The sequence below is a fragment of the Harpia harpyja genome, chromosome 23 (genome assembly GCF_026419915.1).
Source record: "Harpia harpyja isolate bHarHar1 chromosome 23, bHarHar1 primary haplotype, whole genome shotgun sequence".
Taxonomy (NCBI): Eukaryota; Metazoa; Chordata; class Aves; order Accipitriformes; family Accipitridae; genus Harpia; species Harpia harpyja.
The window spans coordinates 11669790-11691709 of NC_068962.1; the positions used below are offsets into that span (position 1 = coordinate 11669790).

At 38.2% G+C, this 21920-nt stretch overlaps 1 protein-coding gene across 1 annotated transcript in view; it reads right to left on the minus strand.

Annotated features, from left to right (window-relative positions):
• Positions 1–21920, minus strand: part of SYT1 (synaptotagmin 1) — a 362353-nt gene that overhangs the window by 68010 nt on the left and 272423 nt on the right. The window contains 3 exon segments of the mRNA XM_052774545.1: positions 11342–11509; positions 14918–15085; positions 18365–18487. Of these exon segments, the coding sequence (XP_052630505.1) occupies positions 11342–11509; positions 14918–15085; positions 18365–18487 (459 nt within the window).

Consider the following 21920-nt stretch of genomic DNA (forward strand, 5'->3'; position numbering starts at 1 on the left):
CAAAGCTGCCTATAACGAATGCTGGTCTAATGTCAGCAGTCTTCTCTTTGTATCCTTTGTCAGTAAGTTCTCACGCAGAATTTTCCAGTGGAATTTCCACAAAATTCTGATTAGATGATAATATAATGTGTCATGGGAGACTTGGTTTTGCTGAACTTCCACTAAAAACATGCAGGATAATGCTGAAAGTCAGGATACCATGAGGAAATCCGAGCTTTCGGAATTTGCAGTCTATGGCCATGCAGCCAGGACAAAATGCCATGGGCTGAGAATTAAAGGGTTTCTAGCTCCTTGCTCCAAAACCAAGCACGGTCTAACTTTCCAGCTTGTAAGGGGGTTTGCTTGTGCCACTTTCCTCCCACCTTGGCACAGGGGGAACACTACTATCTCCTGGATCCTGCCGGTTTCCTAGATTAAGTTTGATTATAGGAGGTTCTTTAAAATGTTCCTTGAAGATCTAGGAGTCCTCCAGGTTTAGGGCAGACAACCTCACCTCATTTAGAAAACTAGCCAATTTGATAGGAAATAGTAGTATTTCTAAACAAAACAAAGGTTTTTGAAATGTTTTGGTTTTTTTTTTCAGAAAGAAAATGTTAATGTTAGCTAGTCTAGGCTCAATGCAAATAAAATAAATCAGATTTAAAGACTTGTCATCCTCAGTGAGTTGTAAGAGCTCATATAGTGGTGCCTTCTGGCAACAAACCCAAGGAATCAATGAACAGGTGGGCTAAAAAGTCTAAGGAGCATGTCCCAGGGTTTATGCACAAGATATTCACAGCTTTATACGTAGTGATTGTGCTCAAAGGCTGAGTAACAGCTAGTTTTCATGATAGGGAACATATAAACAGGAAAGTTTCACAGCCTTAAATCCTTATATAATGTGACCGGTGTTTGTGCTTGCAAGAACTTAGGCCAACTGTAGAACTCTACAGCCGAAATCCAAGCAGGAAGCCAATATTCTCAAGTCATTCTGGAACATATGATTGCTGCAGCAAATCTAGTAGAGTTTAATTAAAATCTGTTCTCATTTACAGTTATCATATATCAGAAAATACTAATTTTTGGATTTTATGTTTTTAATCATAAAAGTTGTAACTTTCAATACACTAAATGTGCATATATTCCCTTTAGGCTGATGGGTGAAACTAAAAGCATACAGTTCTCCATTAAGAGAGCAACTAATAGTTTAGTATGACAGACAGACATTCTGAAGAAATAATCATGTCTTTCAAAGAGATTTTAAATGATTTAATGATTTAAAGAGTATGTAGAAAAGTATGATTCTATATCTAGAGAAACATCATCACTTGCTGTATCAAATTGCAATGAGAGAAATTGGTCCTCGTTGTAAAAAAAAAGAGGGTGGGGAAGCATGCGCATATTTGGATGGCATTCAAATTTAGAGGTGGATTTTTCTGGAGGGCTTTGACGTATTGTCATATACAAGTTAACATTTAAGAGTGACAGAAAAAGAAAATGTAGGGATGAATATCTACTACGACAAGAAAGAAATCATGGGTTACAGAGAAGTGCTGTGGAAGAACTGCAGCTCTTACTTTGTGTCACAGACTTGTAATAGTTGTACCTATTTTCTGTATAATAAGTACAAGCAAAAAAATTAGAGTAATCAAAAGTAATTCAAATGTCCCACATCTCCTGGAAAACTTGCATGCTCTAAAACAACACAGAAAATTAATGTTCAGCCTGAATGATTAACGTGGAAGTCTGAATGAGTAAAAACACTTTCAGCATAATCTGCTGCTATCTAATTCTGGGCTGGGCATTAACAGACAGGGGATGTCAGCTGCAGACCTCAGGGCACTCATGAAAATCAGTTGCTGCCAGTTTTGAAGCCTGAGCTTCACTCATCAACAGAGATCCTCCTGTTAATTTTCACAGTTACTGAAGAAGATATGGAAAAACAAAGATAAAATAACTGGATTCCAGACAACCAAGTAGCTCTGAAGATTACCAGAAGTAATTTAAGCAGCACCTAAAACTGGTTAAGGATCTAATGGGAAGCTCAGGCGCTGTCTGCCCACTGCCATCCACACCATTGAGAAGCTGCAGTGCCATGTTCTATGCCGGTGGCATCAAAAGCAAGTTATAAACCCCACATAACGGTAATCGTCTAGGGAATGACTTAGGTTAGAATTTTATGGCAAGGTCTCTATCTAAGAAGAAGAGGTTTGAACTCAAGGTCAGCCACAAGTGGAAAAATGCACTAGAGAAGGGTTCCCAAATTTAGTTGCCATTATCAGTGACAGTGGAAGTAGCAATAACTCCTAATTCTGTTCTGTTGTAGGCGAACACATCCAGTTGATCAAGCAGCAATAACATACCACTGTTTGAACTCTCTTTCTCACTGCTAGTTTGGAAACTCCTACCTTTGGCACTATTTCTGTAATTGTAATTGCAGACATAATGTTCAAGGAAAAGGTCTTGGCCTCCATGTCACTGGATTCAGTGCCAGGTATTTCTTTTCATCTAGTGCTTGGCCAGCAAAAAGCACATACAGACAATATCTGGGTCCAAAAGATTAGAAACGAATTTTATCTACGTGATGGTGATTGTATCTTAAAGTGAGTTGTGTGCTGCTCTAAGGAGAGAGCAAGAGTAGTAATTCTGCGGCAGTGACCATACTCAAGCCCTCCACAGAAAAAAACATCCTGCTCTGGAAACTCTGCCAGTGGAGAGGACAGAACAACTACAGTACCACTCCATCCACCCAGCCAGCCAGGCAGCCATCTGAAACAAAAAGTCCCAGTTAATGCAGTTAAGGGCTGCTCACAAAACTATTAAAGTCTGCACAAAATCTTCCATCACAGAAGATGAATAATAAAAGAAAGATGTATTTCTGCTCCATACTCAGGTCTACATCTCATATGCACACATACACGCAGAGTGAGAATATGCTGAGAAGTGAGGAGGTGGAGTGATTCACAGAAGTTTGACCTCTGGTCAACATAGATACTAAAAAGCAACAGCAACTTTAGACCAGAGGCTAAATCATGCAACTTAATAATTAACTGACTCACTTAGGTGTATAGAATGATGGTAGAAGTTAAAAAAAAGAAAAAAACGTGTAAGAATAAGAAACTGAGAGATCAGTCAGCATTGTATGATTTTCTCCCTTCCTGTGGCCAGTGGCATGAAAGTCTGGAGATACAGAGAGAGAGAGGAGAGATGGTTTGATCTTTAGACAGTGGCATCATTCTTGGAGTAAAATTCCTCACTATTGGAATTCTAGATGACAGAGGTTACAAAAATTCAGATTGTACAGCACCAACATTATAAATGTTCATGCTCAGATAAGGTACAGAAAAGCATTTACATCTATCTTATTAATCTCTTTAAATTTTATGTATGACATAGTTACCTATGAACATCCAAGAATAATAATATTTGCTTTGATCTGTGTGATTGAAAGTGAAAGACTACCCATCATCAGTCCTTCAAAAAGAACTGTGTGTATGTCGTAGACTGCAAGATCTTAAAAACTGGAAATGTCAGTTCTCCATTAACCTACAAGGGAAGAATGCATAAAATGCAGAAATAGAGATATTCTATGAAAAAGGTTTTTTTCTGAAAGTTATTATTTTGTACAACAGCATCCTGCCCAGACTGAATTAGACATGAACAAGAGAAAAAGGCTATGTTATTCCAAAGGTTTTTAGAATCTAATTTAAATCATCATGTCCTGAGTATTCCTCTAGTTACGTTGATAACAATCACAGAGTAAGCTGCAGAAGGCCACGGAAAAGAAAGAGGAAAGAAGTACAGGGTTGATTGCACTAAAACCACCCAGCTGCATCACCTGTAACACACCAACAGCACATCAGCCAATGTGAGGAATTTCTTTGGCCTTTGGTAGAAGGCCAAGTTTCATGACACAATCAAACAGGTAACTAGGAACGAGTTATCGCTGTCTGTCATCCATTTAGCCTAGAAATAAGACTTGGTAATACATCCTAAATTCATATACCCTACCTCTTAAAATATTAGCATAAAAGCAATAAAAGCCTAATACCACTGAACTAAAAATACAGTATTATGTTATAGATTCTAACTGTGACTTCTCTAAAGTAAGGGCATTTGGTGCTAATTCCTGTCACAGGTACAATGCAAAGTGCTTCAAATGCCAGTTAAGCTCATTGTTGAACTAAACTGAAACACAACAGGCTCTGAAAAGAGGTTAAATGGTTACTATGGTAATCCCTGACATGGTCTAAATTGGTGTTTAAGAGCTGACAGAGGAAAAAAATGAAGAAAATGGCTAATCCTTTTCTTTCTTGGATGACTATTCCTAATTCTTTGTCTTTTAACCTTTTCAGAAATACATCTTTCTCTGAGGCTTCTGGAAACCAAGATCTTTTAGCTCTATGTGGAGTGGGCACAACAAAGCGAGGAGACCAGAGTGGCATACTATGCCTCAAGCTTTTAGTGAAAAAGCTATCGTCTTCTTTGTGGGAGCTGCTCTTTCCTTGTGACTGTTAAAGCGCTGGTCTCTGTTCTGAAGGCCCTTCTCATGACACTTATGATAGAGTATTTTGATACAGCTACCTCACAGCTTCCCTTAGCTCCTGATCCTGGTTTGTAACAGCGATCAGATAATGACTTTTGTCACTCTTCGTTTGCGAAGGGAGGGGAGAAAGGGAAATAAGGTATTACCCTGGACTACTGCAAAGCTTCTGCCTAGAGTCCCAGTGAGAAATGCAGTTTCTGCCTCTGGATAATGCATTCACTGATGCTGGTAATCAGAAAAATAAGTAAGTACATAAAAGTACAGGTGGAGAAAAATGCAGGAAAATTTCATATATAGCATGTTCTGTGGCCCCTTCACACCAATCAGCTGATTCTGCAGATGCATTTGCAATCCCTCGCCGATTACACAGCTTTATAACTGGGAGTACTCCACGATTATGGCTGAATTCCCTGGAATTCCTTCTGCAGCTTCCATCCAAAACATCTCTTCATACTGTAGCTTTAGCACCTTCCACTTGGAATATACTTCAACCCATGCAAATGACTGATACATCAGCTATCTGAATGAATCGCTTGCAGGTACATGAAAAATACTTCCAGCATCTAAGTGATATAAATTCTGCTTAAGCCTTTTGAAGAAGGACTCTGAGATGATTTTGATCCCTCTCAGCATCTTTCTCAAAAGCCTATAAAAACACCATTCAGAACATCACTTTCCAAATGCCACTGTATGGTTAACATCTAAGTCCAGTGCTTTTGAACTCCTTGGCTGGTCTGGCCTCCCTCCTCTATTAAGCATTTTAAAATATCCTATACTTGAGCGTTAAAAAAACCACACAATAACATTAAGAGGTAGAGGTGGGGAATTGTCCACTATTCCTTCCTTTGGCCTTGTAACTTTCTACAAGGTCTTTAGGAATATGCCTTGTCTAGAATCAACATTAATACAATTATTATTATTTTGTGTATGGATCATTAGATGCTTAGCACCAAGTGTATGATCTACTTTGTCAGCACAGTTTAACCTCAAGATGCCCTTCCACACTTGAAAGTCAAATGGTAATAAGTATGTTTTTGACAAATAAGCAATACAAGTTTTTCTCAGAATGAATACTGTCCAGAAACAGAAGGGCCCCAGCACAGCCTGAATTTTACACTATCACTGAACTTCTTCTTGTCTAGTGTCCTCTGTATTTGAATTTAATATCTGTAAAGCCAGGAAGTCTGAGATGAATCAAGACAAGTTCCCTTTTGATTTCAAGTAAGCCAATTACATTCTTTTTGTTATAACACAAGAATGCCTCCGATCTCCTAAGGTAGGTGTCTCTTCCAGAGAGGGAGTTAAGAAAGAGAATACTCAACAAAGGTATATAGTGGGATTGTCAGCAGTTTGAGTATGAAAGGTGAGAAAAGAAATGCATAATTCTAATAGCCTGAAACACCACTGTAACTGCTCTGCTTGAGTCATATGGTTTTACCTTTAAAATCACAACATTTCAACACCTTCAATTTCAAGATGAAAAGCAACTAATTAAATGCTAAAGAATTTCACATCACGCTTGCTTATTCTAAAACTTGAGAACCTCTCTCTTGTTCCCTCACCATCAAATTCAGTTCCTTTGCAGGACAGATGCTGCACTTACAATGTTGAACATGCATTCAACATTGTGCATTTACTGTATGTAACTCTGCCACAAAACCTGAAAATTAAAACCCCCTTAGATTTAACATTTTCAAGTTTTAATTGGGTGTAAGAAGAAGTGAACTTGAGAAAACTTGAACACCATGCAGAAGACATAGTGATCCAATATAATATGCAGCTAAATAAAGGAGACCTCACATTTTCAAATTTGTCTGACACTCTGACAGGATCTCCATAGGGATAATGATACTTTCTTTTGCAAAGCACTGTGCTGTCTGCAAAGCTGTATAAGAACTAAGTGTTATTATTAGAGATGGGAAAGGTCTATTAGATCATCTGTCCATCTCTGATATAACAGAAAATGGCAGTGATTTGCTGCTGTGATTTGACAGTGACATTTGTAAAAACGTCCTTTCCTCTTAACTCTCTGCAAGTTTCAGTGCTGAGGGTTCAATAAGCTAGATGGCTTACTAACTTTGTCAGTCTCCAACTGCTATGAAGCATACTGAGGTATTAAATATACCCATTTCAGGCCCACTTTTCCAACTCCTTCCTTCGACTTTTATTTTTTGAAGAGGAAGGGAAGAACAATCCTCATGAACAGCGCATGTCAAGCTTCACAGAATTGGTCTTCCAGCTGCAGACTGCTTGCATCTCACCCCTTGCAAGGCAGTACCATAGCATCCATCTCTCCTGCTTGGGATTGTACATCATGTAGGAGAGAACCTGTTGTGCACCTTGCTGGTGTTTTCCAGAATTCCAGCTCAGAAGCCATGTAGAAAATACACCCATCACAACCCATTGTGATACGAGCATGCATCCATCATGTAACCTATCCATGGTGGATGCCTGATCAGATAATGCATAGAGTCTTACGTGATGGTAGTCATAAGAGGTGAGCAGAACTCTTGGTGGTGGACACTGGCAGGTCAAAGATCCTTCTCCTCATGGAATAAGGCTCTGATTCTCCACTGCTTTCAAGGGAAAGAATGGTTTCTGCTCTTCCTTATATTACCTAAAATTTCTTGGAATGTTTGCTACAACAGGTTTTCATTTGAAGTGCCAATATAACAAAATGTCTGGAGGGAAATCAGTTGAAGTATTCAGAAGATGACTCTCAGTATGATTCACACTGCTGTGAGCAAAGAAGAGGTCTGTCTGGCCTTCTGTACTGGAGTGATAACGGATATTGGATGCAGTATGTACTCAGATAAAGTTAATGGCAGTGACATCTGGTAGATGACACAGAGGAACAAACTCCTATCATCTGTTTTTTAACACTCTGTGCCCAAACCATTATATGTCAGACTTGGTAAACGTGAATAACCTTTCAGTATCTACCACTCTTCCCTCCCATGCTCTCAGTCATATGAGACTGAAGGACTACTACATAAATCACCTCCGGATATTCACAAGGACAGCAGAGCTAAAAGCAGCCAGGGAAAAACAATTCAAGGTATGCAGCTCATTAGTAGTGGCCTCCCCAATATTTAGCAGTCATTGTACAGACTCATACATTCCCAAAGCCCTCTCACAGTCCTAACAAATGCTTACATAAAGCCTTGTACCTTCAAAGTGCTTCACCGACATAAATATATTAATAAGACCTTTCCCAGAAGAGAATGCAGTGTCAGAGAGATGCCATTCAAATGGCTGGGCTGTGAGAGGTAGAGCTTCAAATATTGCATTAAACCTTCGTCCTCTGCCATCAATTTCAAGCCCATTTAGAAAAAAGGATGGAAAGCACAAAGGAACTTCATGAGCAAAAAGAAGAATACCTGCTAGTAAAACTATTTTGCACTCTATGATTGCATTGTTAATTAGATTGTATATTCTGTGATGTGCATCAACTGAATGCGACATAAAGTGAGATAAAAATAAGATTTTTATACTCAGTTTGACTGATACCACCTAGATAGTTCTTTCAAAGCGACTGGTGACAATTGCCACTGATGTGCTTTGGTATACATCTTGTTTAGGGGTCATAATTAAAACATTAAGGATAGTTCGGCATCTGATACTTAGTTGCAAACATCTTCAGAATTCTAATTAGCGCTAGGTTGTTAAGAACTGACAAACTTACCTAACTGTTGTAAGGGCAAAAATGGAAATAAACCATGTCATTCTTCAAATATTGCAGACCAGATACAGATGTGCTTTTCAAGGACAAATTCATTATGCAATTATAACATGTGGAATAGTCTACAAAAGATGTTTTGGTAGTAATAGAATTACAGCTGTCATACATTTTTGGATGAAATCCAGTTGCTTAGGTTTTAATTTGTTTTTTATCATGTCTTCTTACAATCAGTAAGCCAGACCGCCATGTCATGTTCATGATCACTACTAACAGACAAGCACATGTCTGTTGCTACACATGTGGCATAGGTAAATCATGTTAACCTTTGTATGTGCAGTACTGTATTTGCTAATTGTGAAGCCAGAGTACTGCTTGGTCGCAGCTGTATCTGCTGTGAATTCTGCAACGTCTGCTGTGTCAGCTGATAACAGGTTTATGGCGACAGGACCTCTCCCACTCCTCTTTGTCCCTTACTTATTATCTCTTAAAATCTACTAGAATTTGTATGGCATCTTTGCTCCTGAGCAGAGGCTAGAATATCGAAGATGGTGAGGTACTTGGCAGTAGTCAAATATGGAAATATGAATGACATTTCCTGGGAAACACAGCTCCCAAACCCCTGACAGATGTAACTCTCTTGGCTCTTTTCCAAACTGGGCTAAGCAATTATTTGAATCAGGCCCAACACGTATATGACAGAAACAGAAGTTCCATTACAGAGCAAAAATAAGTGAAGACCTTTTGGATTAAATATACTTGACTGACCTACATCTTAAGCAACTGGTTTCTGTGGGGTCACTTTTTATTTGTGAAGTAAGCTCAGGAGCTGTTGTAGGAAAGCTACAATTAATATATAGAAAACTAAGATTAACAAAGTCTCCAACTAACGTAAGTTATAATATTTTTCCATATTTATTGGATATTTTGCATGCTTGTGAGCATAAAGATGCAAAAATGGAACAGGAGACCTCCTGTATTATGAAAAAATATTTAGGGAGTTGGCGCAAGCAGCTTTTCAGGATGTTTTCACAGGATGATATTGCCTAGCTTCTTATAAATAAAAAAGCCACGCATCAATAGCAGCTTCAAAAAGGCCCTATCAAAAAACTTCACAAAAATGACAATGTTTTTTCTGTATACATAGTACCTGAAATTTGAGGAAAGGTGAGAGCAGAGGCTCAGACAGGAACTAAGGAAAGCTAGTTTCTTCTAGTTAACATGACTCTCATGAAAATATATTTGCATAGACAAATGCATGTAAAAATACACATCTGTCAGTTCACTTGGGCCCTGAAAGCACAAATAAGGTACAACCTAGGTTTCGTCCCTACTGCAAACTATTCAAAGTTCTTGTAATACTCTTCTAATATCCAAATAATTTAAGAATTATTTCTTCTGGTTACCTTCTTTTATTTTAATAAAAAGTTCTTTCCAAGTCAGACTGCATTTTTGGAAGTAGCTCACACTGTATTTCAAGCAACTTTTGTTTTGTATTAGCAGGACATGAACTTTATGAAGCAACCAAGGGAGTGAGTCAGGTCTCGCTGCGGGCATGAGCTAGAAAACTCAAGGGGCAATGTTCTATGCCACAAGACAGATGAAGCCCCGCACTAATCTATGCCATGTTATCTGTCACCTGCATATGGGGATATCATTGTTTATGTTCTAAAAGCTTGAAGTTATACTAAAAAGGTGAAGGTTCAATTCCTCTTTGTGTAGTATGTGGCTCCTTTATGTGTTTTGCAACAGAAAAACATGAAACAGACTGATATCACACACAATAGTGCAATAAAAGTCCAGTTTGATACTTAATAAAGTTTAGAAGGATTAATACACTCTGATTTCACATTTCTAGCTTTCCGGTTTGCTGAGGCTTTAAAGGAACAGGGCCCTTGAACTGCAAACTTCCTTTTTTTTTATTCATTTTCATCTTTAGCTCTAAGAGTGGAAGAAAAATGCCCCACATAGCATGGATACCAATGTCAATGCAATAAGAGAGCCCTGCAAATGCTGTCACTATGAAACAATGCCAGGCAGAATAGTCTCAATGCAGCAGTGGCTTTCAAATCAATAAGCACTAGAAGAAAGACATCTGAAAATACAGTATTTAAAAACAAACACTCAAAAAGGCAAGACTGAAGTCTACCAGTTTTGAAAATCTGAGGAGGCTGCATGGCTCAGCATCCGCTGAATTTTTCACAACTTGTAGTCTAAATCCAATGTTCAGGTTTTCGTCACTTGTATTAAGGAAGGATTTCATCCAGAGATTGTCTCTTTAATTACAGAAACTAAGGTTTGAATCCAAAGCAGCTTATTAGCTAAATTAGACAACAAGGAACTGAGACTCAGATTCCTTCTCCCACCAGAGAACTGAAGCACGCTGCGCATGCTATTATGAGTGGGCAGATATTATCTAGCAATCAAAAGGAAAACTAATGTAAAACTGAGTACAAAATGGTCTTATAATAAGCAGAAAGGTGGATGTGCCAGTATGAACAACCTCACAGGAACAACAATTTAGTGATGAAATATTTCCAAAAAGTGTCTTGGGTACATGTAATACTATACGTACTAAACAATGAACCCACAGGATGTTGGCACAGAGACAAAAATAAAAAAGGTGATTAGTAGTTGAGTGAGATGCCATTCCAAGATCTTTGTCAAATGCATAATTCTAATCAATGCATACGATTGCATAGCAGCTCAATAAAACTGTAAGGTATTTCAATGAAAACCTGCCATTATCTTCATGTACAATAAGATGCCTTGAGATGCAAACATTTAGAAAGATTAGGACCACAAAGAAGCCTAAATGCACGCTGCTCTCATAATTCAAATGCAAATTCTACACACCCAAACTGCATCAATTCAAGAAAAAGTCAAACTCATGAAAACTTTCTTAATATGTTGCATAAAGTATCAAAAAGATTGAAAATAGGATTAGCAAAGGAGAATGTACCATTCAATGAGTATTGGAGAAGATGCTTATCAAAAATTTATCAGGTGAACTAAGTCTGAGAAATGCTGATAACAGATGGGAGCTGTCTCGGCAAAAAAAATGTTGCTCGTTTGACTGTTTCTCTAGCTGAGGATAAAAGTGTCCTGGGGGAAAAAAAAAGTCTGATTTTTCTTACCTCTTCCTTCTCTGCACTTTGCAAGTCCCTCCACTCCTCAGTGACGTGACCGAAGTCCACCGTGTTCATCGCAACCTTATATTCCCCAATGATATCATGTTTGGAGAAACGATCAAAGTCATAAACTGCCATCACTAAAGTTTTTCCACCCAGCTCGGAGTATGGCACCTGCAAAGAAGAGAAAATGACAAACTCCGTATCTGAGACAATAAAGATCAGTCCACTACGATGCAAATCTATTTCTTTGGTTTATCAGCTGTCATCTCAGGTAAATTGAACTGCAGAGAAAATTATGAGGTGTATTTGTTTCAGAGTCACCAGATGCAGTATTTTTTGAGACCAGGCTCTGGCACTCGATAGAACAATGTGGCAGCTCACTCATCACTCCCCGGGTTTTTCTCATTCTACTTCAAGTCATTTTGTGGGTGATGAAACTGAAACAGGAAGCCCAATTATTTGCACTGAAGACACATGAACTTTTCACACAGTGGTATCTTTTCCTCAATAAATCAACTGTCATCACTCAGAAATGGGTAGCTCCCAGACTTATGAAAAAAACAGAACTGGCTTACTGTATCTGGCAAAAAGTAATTAGACACTAAATAGTTCTCTTACAGTACCACTACCTAGCACTTACCAAGGCATATTTTTCATTATTATACCTTTCACACCGTAAACACTAAGGTGCTTTCTAAGTCACAGCGTACAGCTAGAAATTGTGGTGGCAGAAGGCCAAGTTCTGACTAATTCTCCAGCTGTTCTGATGTGTTTCAGACAGATGCTGTGGGTTAGGATGCTTATGAGTCACATTTTTAATATTCAGATGAAGATGCGTAGTTCATGTAAGCTACACTCCAGTGGCTGTCTGGAGAGGTCCGATTTAGGAATTGTTTGGACTTACATTGAACACTTTGTCAATCTGAATATATTCTGCAAGTATAAATGGTTTCCGTGGGCTTCAGTAAACATTTTTCTATTAACTGTCTATACAAAAAGAGAAATGAAAGCGTGACATTATCATTGGTCATGTTAACCTCTCTGTCTGTTCCAGTCTGTTTAAACCCTAGGACTGTTGCCTTTTGTTACTGTTTGGTTTCAACTCGCTTTTTAAAATACTTATTTAATAACATGAGTAGTTTTCCTTTTCATAACATGTTATATAATGTTTAAAAGAAGCTTTTCAAGTTGAGACCCAGCTCCAGCTTCCATTCCTGAGTACAATAGTTTCAGTGGGTACAGGGCTGTGTATTGTAGTAAATACTATAGCAAAATCTATTTTGATTCTATAAATTATTTGTAGATTCTAAAAAGCTATGGAAGGCAAATATATGTGGAAGGCAAAATTCTAAATAATTTCACCTTTATTTTTACACAGCCTCAAAAACAGGAGAAGAGAAATGTTTTAAAGTTTCTTTCTCTATCAGTTTACAATACCGCTTAATGGACCCTGGTCATTTGGAATGCATGAAAAGACTACATTTATCATTATTTATTTTTTTATCAATAACTTGACCTCAATAAAGCTTATTTTAGCTACCTTCCTTTTTCAAGAAGATCTAGTGGCAGTGCTTCCTCCATTCAGTACCTCTAAAGCAGCCCCAGCCTCCAGCTTTGTTCAGGACCACCAAGGATGTCCTCAGCTCCTGCGAAGGATCGCTCCCTCTCCCTGCTTTCTGCTCTGCTCAGAGACACTCAGCCTCTTGACTTAATGCAGGTGAGACCTTGGTAGAAGGACACGTATAGGAGTGTTTTTCTGGCACAGACACGCCACTGCTCCAGACACGAACCCTCTTCCCACTTTGGGCCTGAGGAGGAGGAACACCTCCCTCTGCCAGACTGGTGTGGTCCAGCTAGGATTTCTCAGTTTCCTTTTGGCAGTGCAGTGCAGTGCGCTGCGGGTATACGACTCAGACAGCTGGAGCCTGACGAACACCTGCACCCTGGAACGGCACCGTGGATGTTGGGGAAACAGAAATGAAAAGGGGACTAACACAGGGAACCACCCAAAGAAGAGGAGGAATGAGGTCCAGGGCTCAAGATGCAATACAGCAGAAACGTAACCCATCTCATCCTCGTTAGCCCTTCTTTGGGAGGGAGGCAGGCAGCTCATGGCTGTGCCCAGGGAGAAGGTAACAAAATGGGCCTGGGCTGCCTGGTGGGCAGCTCTGCCGAAGACAGAGATGGGAAGGATGCCAAGAGAAGCTGTGCACTACCTGAAGTGGGTCACAGAAGTAAGGCTCTGCCCAAGTAAACGAGATATTGTCAGTAGTTCTCACAGAAGTCATTTATTACGGTTGCAGCAGTAGTTTAATGGTCGCTTGTCTTTTTCACTGTAGACCCCAGAACAATGATAGTACTTGGCATGCCCTCTTGGTTCTCTCTTGAGTACAGACTACAGTATCCAGGGGATGATTAGTACCATATTGGGATGCACTTAAACACTCTGTCAGGTCTTGTGTGGAAAGCAAACTTTCTTCTGGAGCATAAAATTTGAATATTAAAGATGTGACTTAAAACAAGTGGACATTATATCCCATGGATGATCTGATTTATAATTTGAGCCTTCATCTTAGATGACAGCATTATTGGTCCTCTCTTTTCTTTTGTGAGCTGCAGGGGAATCTGTAATTTATAACTCTGTTTTCTTTTAAACACTCTCTTAGGAAAGCTCAAGAAAAAAATAACTCCCCACAAAAGATTATTTTTATGAACATCTTCAAGGGAAAAAATAAGCTTATACATGCAGTAGTAGTTCTGGCCTCCAGGGATATCTTTCTCATTGAATGATTACATAGCCTGAGTCTTTCACTGTTCCTGTTTTCAATCTGTAGCTGTCATTATAAGATTGGGCATCGAGAGAAAGGCCTAAAGTAACAGCAGAGGAATGTATATTAGGAGAAGCCCTATGAAACGTGCAGTATAGTATTCCTTTATTGTATTTAACTGGGGTTTAGGTATGGCTACAGTTTCGGAAAAACACTATTGAGAGATACTATTGGAATGACTTAAATACTGCAACGTAAGCCTTAGCTACATTTATTTAATTCATATGTTATTAAACCTGAGGCATGATTTCTTTTCATATGTAAAGTAGCATGGCAAAGAATTGCTATGACTAAGTCTAGCAAGATTAATCTGCCCTTTTGTCCTTCATCCATTTACCTTCCTTGAGTTTTAATTTATTTTTGAGGAGAAAAGAAATGGTATACTGAAATTCATAAATCAGACTACAAAGATATTTAAAGAAAATGCTGGTCTAGTGAAATCTACCTAACACTTGTCAAAGTGTCACTGTTTTCTGACTTTCTTGTAAATTTTTATCCAGCCATAAAATATGGATCAGATTGTCATACATCAGCATAACCGAAGTGCCTAAAATCACTGTGCCTTTTATAGCTACTGAGGTCTGACCCTGTGTCGTATCATTTTCGTCATAAGACTGAATATCACAGGTTTCTACAACAGGAGAAATCACTATGCTGTAGTTACCAATTAACTAAGACGTCTCACTTTGTAGCCAATCATGAGATACATACTGCTTAAATAAAAAAGTTTCAATAGTTATCAAAAAAATACCTTGAATGTAAATTGCTCATTGAAAACAGGGTTAAGGGTCTTTCTGTGGACTTTTGTCTCGTATTTCTTCTTCTTATCAGGCAGAAGGAAAACTTTCACATAGGGATCAGATGTGCCACCCATATCTAATGCAGGCAGCTCAGCTGCTTGAATAATCCCAACCAGAAGCTGAAAAAAGAGGAAAAGAGCAGAATGAAATTTCAAATAGATACTTAAAAAAAAACTGTAAGAGAAATACACATGCAGACTCTATTTTTGGTCTATGAAAAACTATTCCCCCCCCCCCGCCACTTCAAGGAAGGCAAATGAAGCAACGCTATCTATAGACTTTAGAAAACCAATTATGGCAGATGCAGACTGTACAAAGGCTGTTTTTAAGCAGAAAAGAGGTTTTCAAAGGGCAGCTGATTACAGATAAATACAGACTTCATCTTTTTAAAGACCGCAATCAAATAACTTTCAATTGCTCTCTCCTCTTGTGCATTATTTTTCTATGCTGGGCACCCTGAATAGAAATCACATTATTAAACAATCAAGAATGTCTAATTTTGACTACAAAATTTGTATTCTAAATCCCCAATATGTAACCTTCCCCCCAACCAAACACAAAAAGGTGATACATCAAATGCAAATCCTCAGGAAGAGCTTTATTGAAAAACAAATGGATCTTCCAGTCTTCCTTATATTTAACTTCTCTTGCTATGTATACAAATGGGTTTAGGTAGTAAACTAAGGTCAGCATTTTCAAAAAATACCCAATGAAAACTAACCTTTGGTAACTAAATCCTAATAACAATTCATGATCTCATTGCAAAACAGAAAAATTAGTTTCTTAAATCTCTTATACACATTTAAAAATAAGACTGAAGCACATTTGAAACTTGTAAATGCCTTGGCCATTTTTTAAGTGCTATAAATGAAGGCTTATGTTATGTTATGTTATGTTATGTTATGCTATGCCACGCTATGCTATGCTATGTTATCTAGACATCCCAGCCTGTATTAGGCCTCATCAGCCAAATGGAGTTGAGAGAAAGAAAATACTTTTTATCTTGTTTCATAGACACAGAACTAAAGTAAACATTCAAGTGATTCTTCAAGATCAATCTGGAGACAAGATATTAAGAACTGGGAATGAAATCTGAGGATATTTTCTTCTAAATCAGTGCTTCAGTCACAATATATTTGCTTCTCTCATGGATGAATTATTTAAAATTGGAAACAGAAGCTCTAACAACTGGAATACAGAACAATACAGTAGTCAATCTAGGAAAGAAGCCTCTGGCTTCTGCGAGTTTCCTCAAAGTTGGACTTATTTTTACCAGTTTTAAATTCACAGTATAGCCTGCATGCTTTCCCACCTATAGGACTCTCGAGCTCCATGAAACATTTTCCTTTAGCTGTAAGAAACTCTTCTCCTTTTCTGTCTCATTCTTATTCTAGATGCGTAACAGTTCATAAATACAGTGAAAGGCTCAGGATCTACATCAAGTCTTTCACATCAAAGAGTAAAAAACAAGTCTATGGCTTTTAGTTAACAGAGTGGAAAAGCAATTCAATTCCCTTTTAAAATTTCTCTCTCTAAAACTGAGGCATTGTGCTCTGGAGAGTATATCGGTCATCTTGTCTCCATTCTTAACCCTGTGCAATGTATTAGCCAGATTTCTGGTCTGCAGTTTCACGCCACCGTGCTATACTAACCTAACTGAATCCCCTCTTCTACTCTCCTATATCATCTATCCTCTGACAAATTCCAAGCTGCAACACAGTTTAGAGCAGCAAAATAAAATAGGAATCCATAACTCAAATAATTTATTACCTTAATTAAATACTACACACTTTTACAGATTTGTTGCTCTACCATCCTATTTCGCTTTGTAAAATACAGCTCACAAAATCAACATTTCCTTTAATAAAATTCACACAGAAAGTTTGTTTTCATATTCTAAAGAAAGTGAAATCCATTTGTCAGAACACATTTGCAGCTTTTCCCTTCCCCCTCTTTAGATCTTCTGCTTCTGAAGGGTCTAACACTTCATACTGATTTCATACTGATTTCAAGGGGGATCAGTGTGACTCATCACATGGCCAGGGAATTTGCTCTGGGAGTCAAGGAAAAGCTCCTTTAACCAGAGGTTCTTGAAAGGCTTCAGAATTCTTTTTGGCTCTTGCATGGAAAAACAAGCATTGATAGTCAGAAGACAGTTGAAAAGACAGGGAAATACTATGTATTATGCCAGGTCGTAGCTGTAAATACCCTGCTGCTGACGCAGAAATTTTTCTTAATTTCTCTTATTTTCTTCATTTTGCAACAAGTAAGTGTACTGCATCCCATGAACAGCATCAAATAAAGAATCTAAATGTGGAAATAAATCACAAGTACATGTGGAAGTCAGTTCAGATGAAGAATAGGAATTAACAGGGATTTAGGTTTAGTAGTCATTTCTTTCCCTAAATAGAGAAGAATGATGTGGTTTTGACTGAAGTTGTCAAAAAATGAAATGCAGGATATGTATTCTCAAGTTCACTGAAAGACATGTGGTAGAAGTGAAGAAGTCAGATGTGTTGGTTTACTTCGGTCCAAAGTTAAGCGCAGTGAGTTTTAATGTGAGGCTGTGAATTGGTATAACTGACAAAAAGTGATCCCAACCACAGCAAGAGGCCGAGGGGGGAATTAAATATGAGGTAGTTCAGGATGTGGCCAAACCTGTTAAGTAGGTTGATTCTAGGTCTACATCACATTATGGCGTCTATTCCTACTGAAAACTTGGGTAAGTATGCCGAAGTTTGGTCTTACCAGCTTCAGAGTAGGGTACTGAAGGAGTATCAGTCCTTGACTGGAGAGATTCTTCTTGTCCAACTTTCCTGGGTTTTTGGGACAGACCTTTTTATTTGAACTTTTGTTCCAAACTAAAATTTTCTTGGCTAGTAGGTGTACTTTCATGGAGAGCAACAGAACCTGATGCAGCTAGTTAATAAGGCAAAGTGCACACTTGATGAAGTGAGAGCGAGCTACTCCTGGCAATCTTATCAACTTGCTAAAAGACCCACAATGAATCAACTTACTTTCATGTCCCTCTCCTTCTCCTCCCATCTTTTGTTTGCTCACATTTTAAATACTTGAAGGCTGAAGCTATCTTTTACTGTCTGCATGCAGACTCCATAATATAATGTGGGTTGACATTGATTGGTGATGCCTTAATATAAGTTATTAATAACCATTAGATAAAACTGTGTCTTCAATTTTGATTAAAAGTGTAATATAAACTCTGAGTACATTGAATACCAATTTAGTAGTACCTCTGTCACGAATCTTCAGTCTTGCTTTCTCCCTTTATTCCGTGCAAACAGTAAGGATTTCAGAAATATCTACTGCAACTATATGTATTACTTCATTCTCCCCTTGCACACACAGAAATGAAATGTTACAGGTTGGTTGTTTCAAACCTGATTGTTCTGGAAGTCATAATCCAAAGAATATTGGATTTTCCCTAGTTTCTCCACTTCTTTGGGTTCTTCTTTCTCTTCCCCATCAGTCAGCCCAGTCTCAGCATCATCATCCTTAAGAGCCTAGAAAGAAGGAATGTAATATTCATAAATAAGGCAAACTCTTACCTACCAGTTTTAAATAGACATGGTCCTCAAATCTATTTTAAAGCCATTAAAAGCAAGCATGACAGCAGAAATCCAAATATGCAGTTTACATATATATTTATACTATTTAGGTTGCTCAAGAAGACGTTATAAATCAGCAAGCAAGCAATGGAAGTAGGAAGAAAGCTTCCTGGACTATTACAAGCAACAATTGTTGTAAAACCTGAAAGTAGAAACAAAATATCAACTTGATATAAAAAAATCCTTCTGGGCTCACACTGGCTCTTAAAAAGGCACAAGGAGGCAAACATGCTATTAAATAAGCAAAGTCAGACATTCATTCAACTTAAGAATATCTCGGCAATGTCAAACCTGGTTGTGCATGCTGTGAATTGTTTGCAATTGGCAACACGTTTCTGTAGGATTACTATGATAAAGAGCATGTGCTGTGGATGAGTTCTTCCTACAATCATATGCCAAACATTTTTCATGTTTATTTAGAATGAATATGGAAGCAAAGTTTTCACCATGCCATTAGCAAATGCATGTTTCTCCTTTTCCCTCCCTCCCGAGACCAATTTCCTTTTTATTCATTCTCGTTATACAGCTTGGCTGAACCAAATTGATTGCAAGTTGATTTTCATTTGCTTAGAAAGAAACACAAAAATAAAGAAATATGTTGTATAAAACCCGCTATTTTTAAAGGACACAGCAGTTATCTTAGATTTTATACATAATTAAAATACTAAATGACGTAATAATTTTTTTTGCTGTACCAGAAAGCAGAAGTATTTGTACTGTGGAAAAGGGAATTCATACAATTATTAAGCCATATGAACCTCATGGAACTATGTAGATCTTAATCCAGCAGATTCTTACCTGAGTAAGAACCGAAAAATGGGCAAAAGTGGTGAGACAAATAGTGAAAAATTGTGGAAAATGTGAAAATAAAAGTTGAGAGTGTGAAAACAAGGAATCAACACTGAGCATTCATCCAGAATTATTATTTGCATGTCACAGTAAACAGCATGCTTATCTGTAAGAGCCCTCTCTGGATCAAAAGTTCCTTCTATATGGAGCTTCTGCTTGCACAGACTATTAAGTGCAAGAATAAGATTTGTTATGTTCCTTTTTTCACAATGTGAGGCGGTCTGAAGAAACCTACAGCATTTATAAACAATAGGTTGCAGCTGGAGTTCTCTATCTGAAGAGATAGCAAGACTGGAAAGTAGCTATATCCACGGTTGATGGTGGTTGGTGAAAGAAGAAACGTGAAAGCATTAACATTCTCCCTCAGCCATGCACGCAGCGGGGGCCACACAAGAGTTGCGTGGGTGTGGTAAGAAGAAAGATTGATCCCTGAAGTAGAAAATGTTATTTTTCAGAAGCCAGATCTAAATTCAAAAGGTCAGACTCAAAACTGTACAGTATTAAGCAATTATTTCTCTACTTTTTGAAATAAGATAGAAATTCAGCTGGCATAGCTCAACTGAAATCAATGCAACAACATTGATTTATGCAAGCTGAGGAGCTGGGTTTGAGTTAAATATCTGAATGTTAGTGAATGATGGACTCTTTATGAGGAACATAAATTACCGTGTACCTGGATGAGACTGCTGGGAAAGCTCAGGAGTGGATGAGAATCACCTGTGATGTTAGAAGAGTAATACTTTTTGAACTAAACCATTTCTATTTGGAAGGGCTGAACTGCCTGAAATGAAAATTATTTTGAGACATTTTAATCACTGGGCTGCCAGCGAGTTCCCTGGCTGTAGCACAACATTTTTGTTAGTACAACAACAAGCGTGACACTTCAAAACTGACAGGCTCTATGGCAAGGGGCACAGCCCCTGCGGGACCACACGTGGGACATTCAGGATATGGAGTGATGTGATTATGCCAAACCCCTTGCTTTCATTGGTAATAAAAATAAGCTTGAGGTTTTGTGATCATGAAAAAAAAAAGATGTGACTCAATCCAAGTGAAGCAACCACATTTATCTGAGCCTGGAGACAACAGGAAGCAATAACTCAGAGTGGGATGTTAACTCCAAGCCCCGCTGCTCTGAATCATCCCAGTACTGCCCCAATAGAGGACTCCATGATAGAAGAGTGATAAAGAGCTCCACTATACCACTGTTTCTGGGATAAGTACTGGACTTACTGCTGTTCCATCTACTTTTGACCTGGATTTTGTTTGAGAGGAAATATCCTACAGCTGTTGCTCAGGGATAAAAGGGAGAATGCAAAAAAACCTTTATATGCTAATTTCTAGGTATGAGGAATTTGTAACTATTGCATCAAGGCAACAGTTACTTATCCACACTCTCCCTAGCAAAATTATATACTTTCTGCACAGCTGATCAGTCCGGGAGATGCCAGAGCTGTGGGTAACTCAACGTGAAAAAGTTCTTACTGTGACTATGGAAAATATAATGGGAGGCTAATGTCCCTCTTGCAAGGGAGTTTTGAAGCGCAGACAGAAAACATTGCATAGTTGGGAAGCTCTTCTCCACAGGTTATGAGAGGCCTATTGGAAGGTGAAAGCTATTTCCCAAGGGGGATGGAAAACATTGCACATTACTCACATCAGCTGAGGAGCTATATGATTCTTCTTGACCTTGACTCAGAAACACTGAAGCACTAAGAAATACTAAGAATGAGATGGTGTTTGGATTTGGCCAAGGTCATGGCGTGGGGGGAGGCAAGAAATGACAAATTATTATCTCTACAGCAGTCTGTACATAATAGTTTTTACCATCAAGAGAGGAATTTGCTTTCAAACTAGAGGCCAATGCTTCAAGAAGAAGCTGAGTCAAAGGAAGCACAGAAGTTTCTCATGTTTGATGCAGCTGCTGAGTTCCAAAGAGGAAGAAGAACTGGATTGCTTCAAAGTACTTGAAACACCCCGTAGGGATTTTCATTTTGTATTGAGATTCTCTGAAAGATCAATATTTAATGGAATAGTACTGCAACCCTCAATTTATAGCACACTGTATCACACTATATTGGATCTTACTGTTGTATTGCTACAATCAATTAAAATAAGCAGCTATATTTTATTGGGTTTAGAAACAATAAAATATTTTTAATTACAAGCCAGCTTTTTCCTCAAGCCTCTTCAGCTGACACAACTGTAATCAGAAAGCCTGGATTTAGATGCAGAGGAATATAAGCCTTTCCTTTCCTAATATTTCTTTTAATTCCATGACATTTTAAATGCTTTTTCGGTGAAATACGCAACACAGAAATGCATTATTACATTGTGCAGGAGACCAGATTTATCTTTTCTAATTTGGAATGACTGTGAATTTCATTCAAGTGGTTTCTACATAACATATGCAGAAACACACAACAAACCTCTATATCCTCTTACATCTGTGTAAGTATCCGAAAAACATAGGCTTATG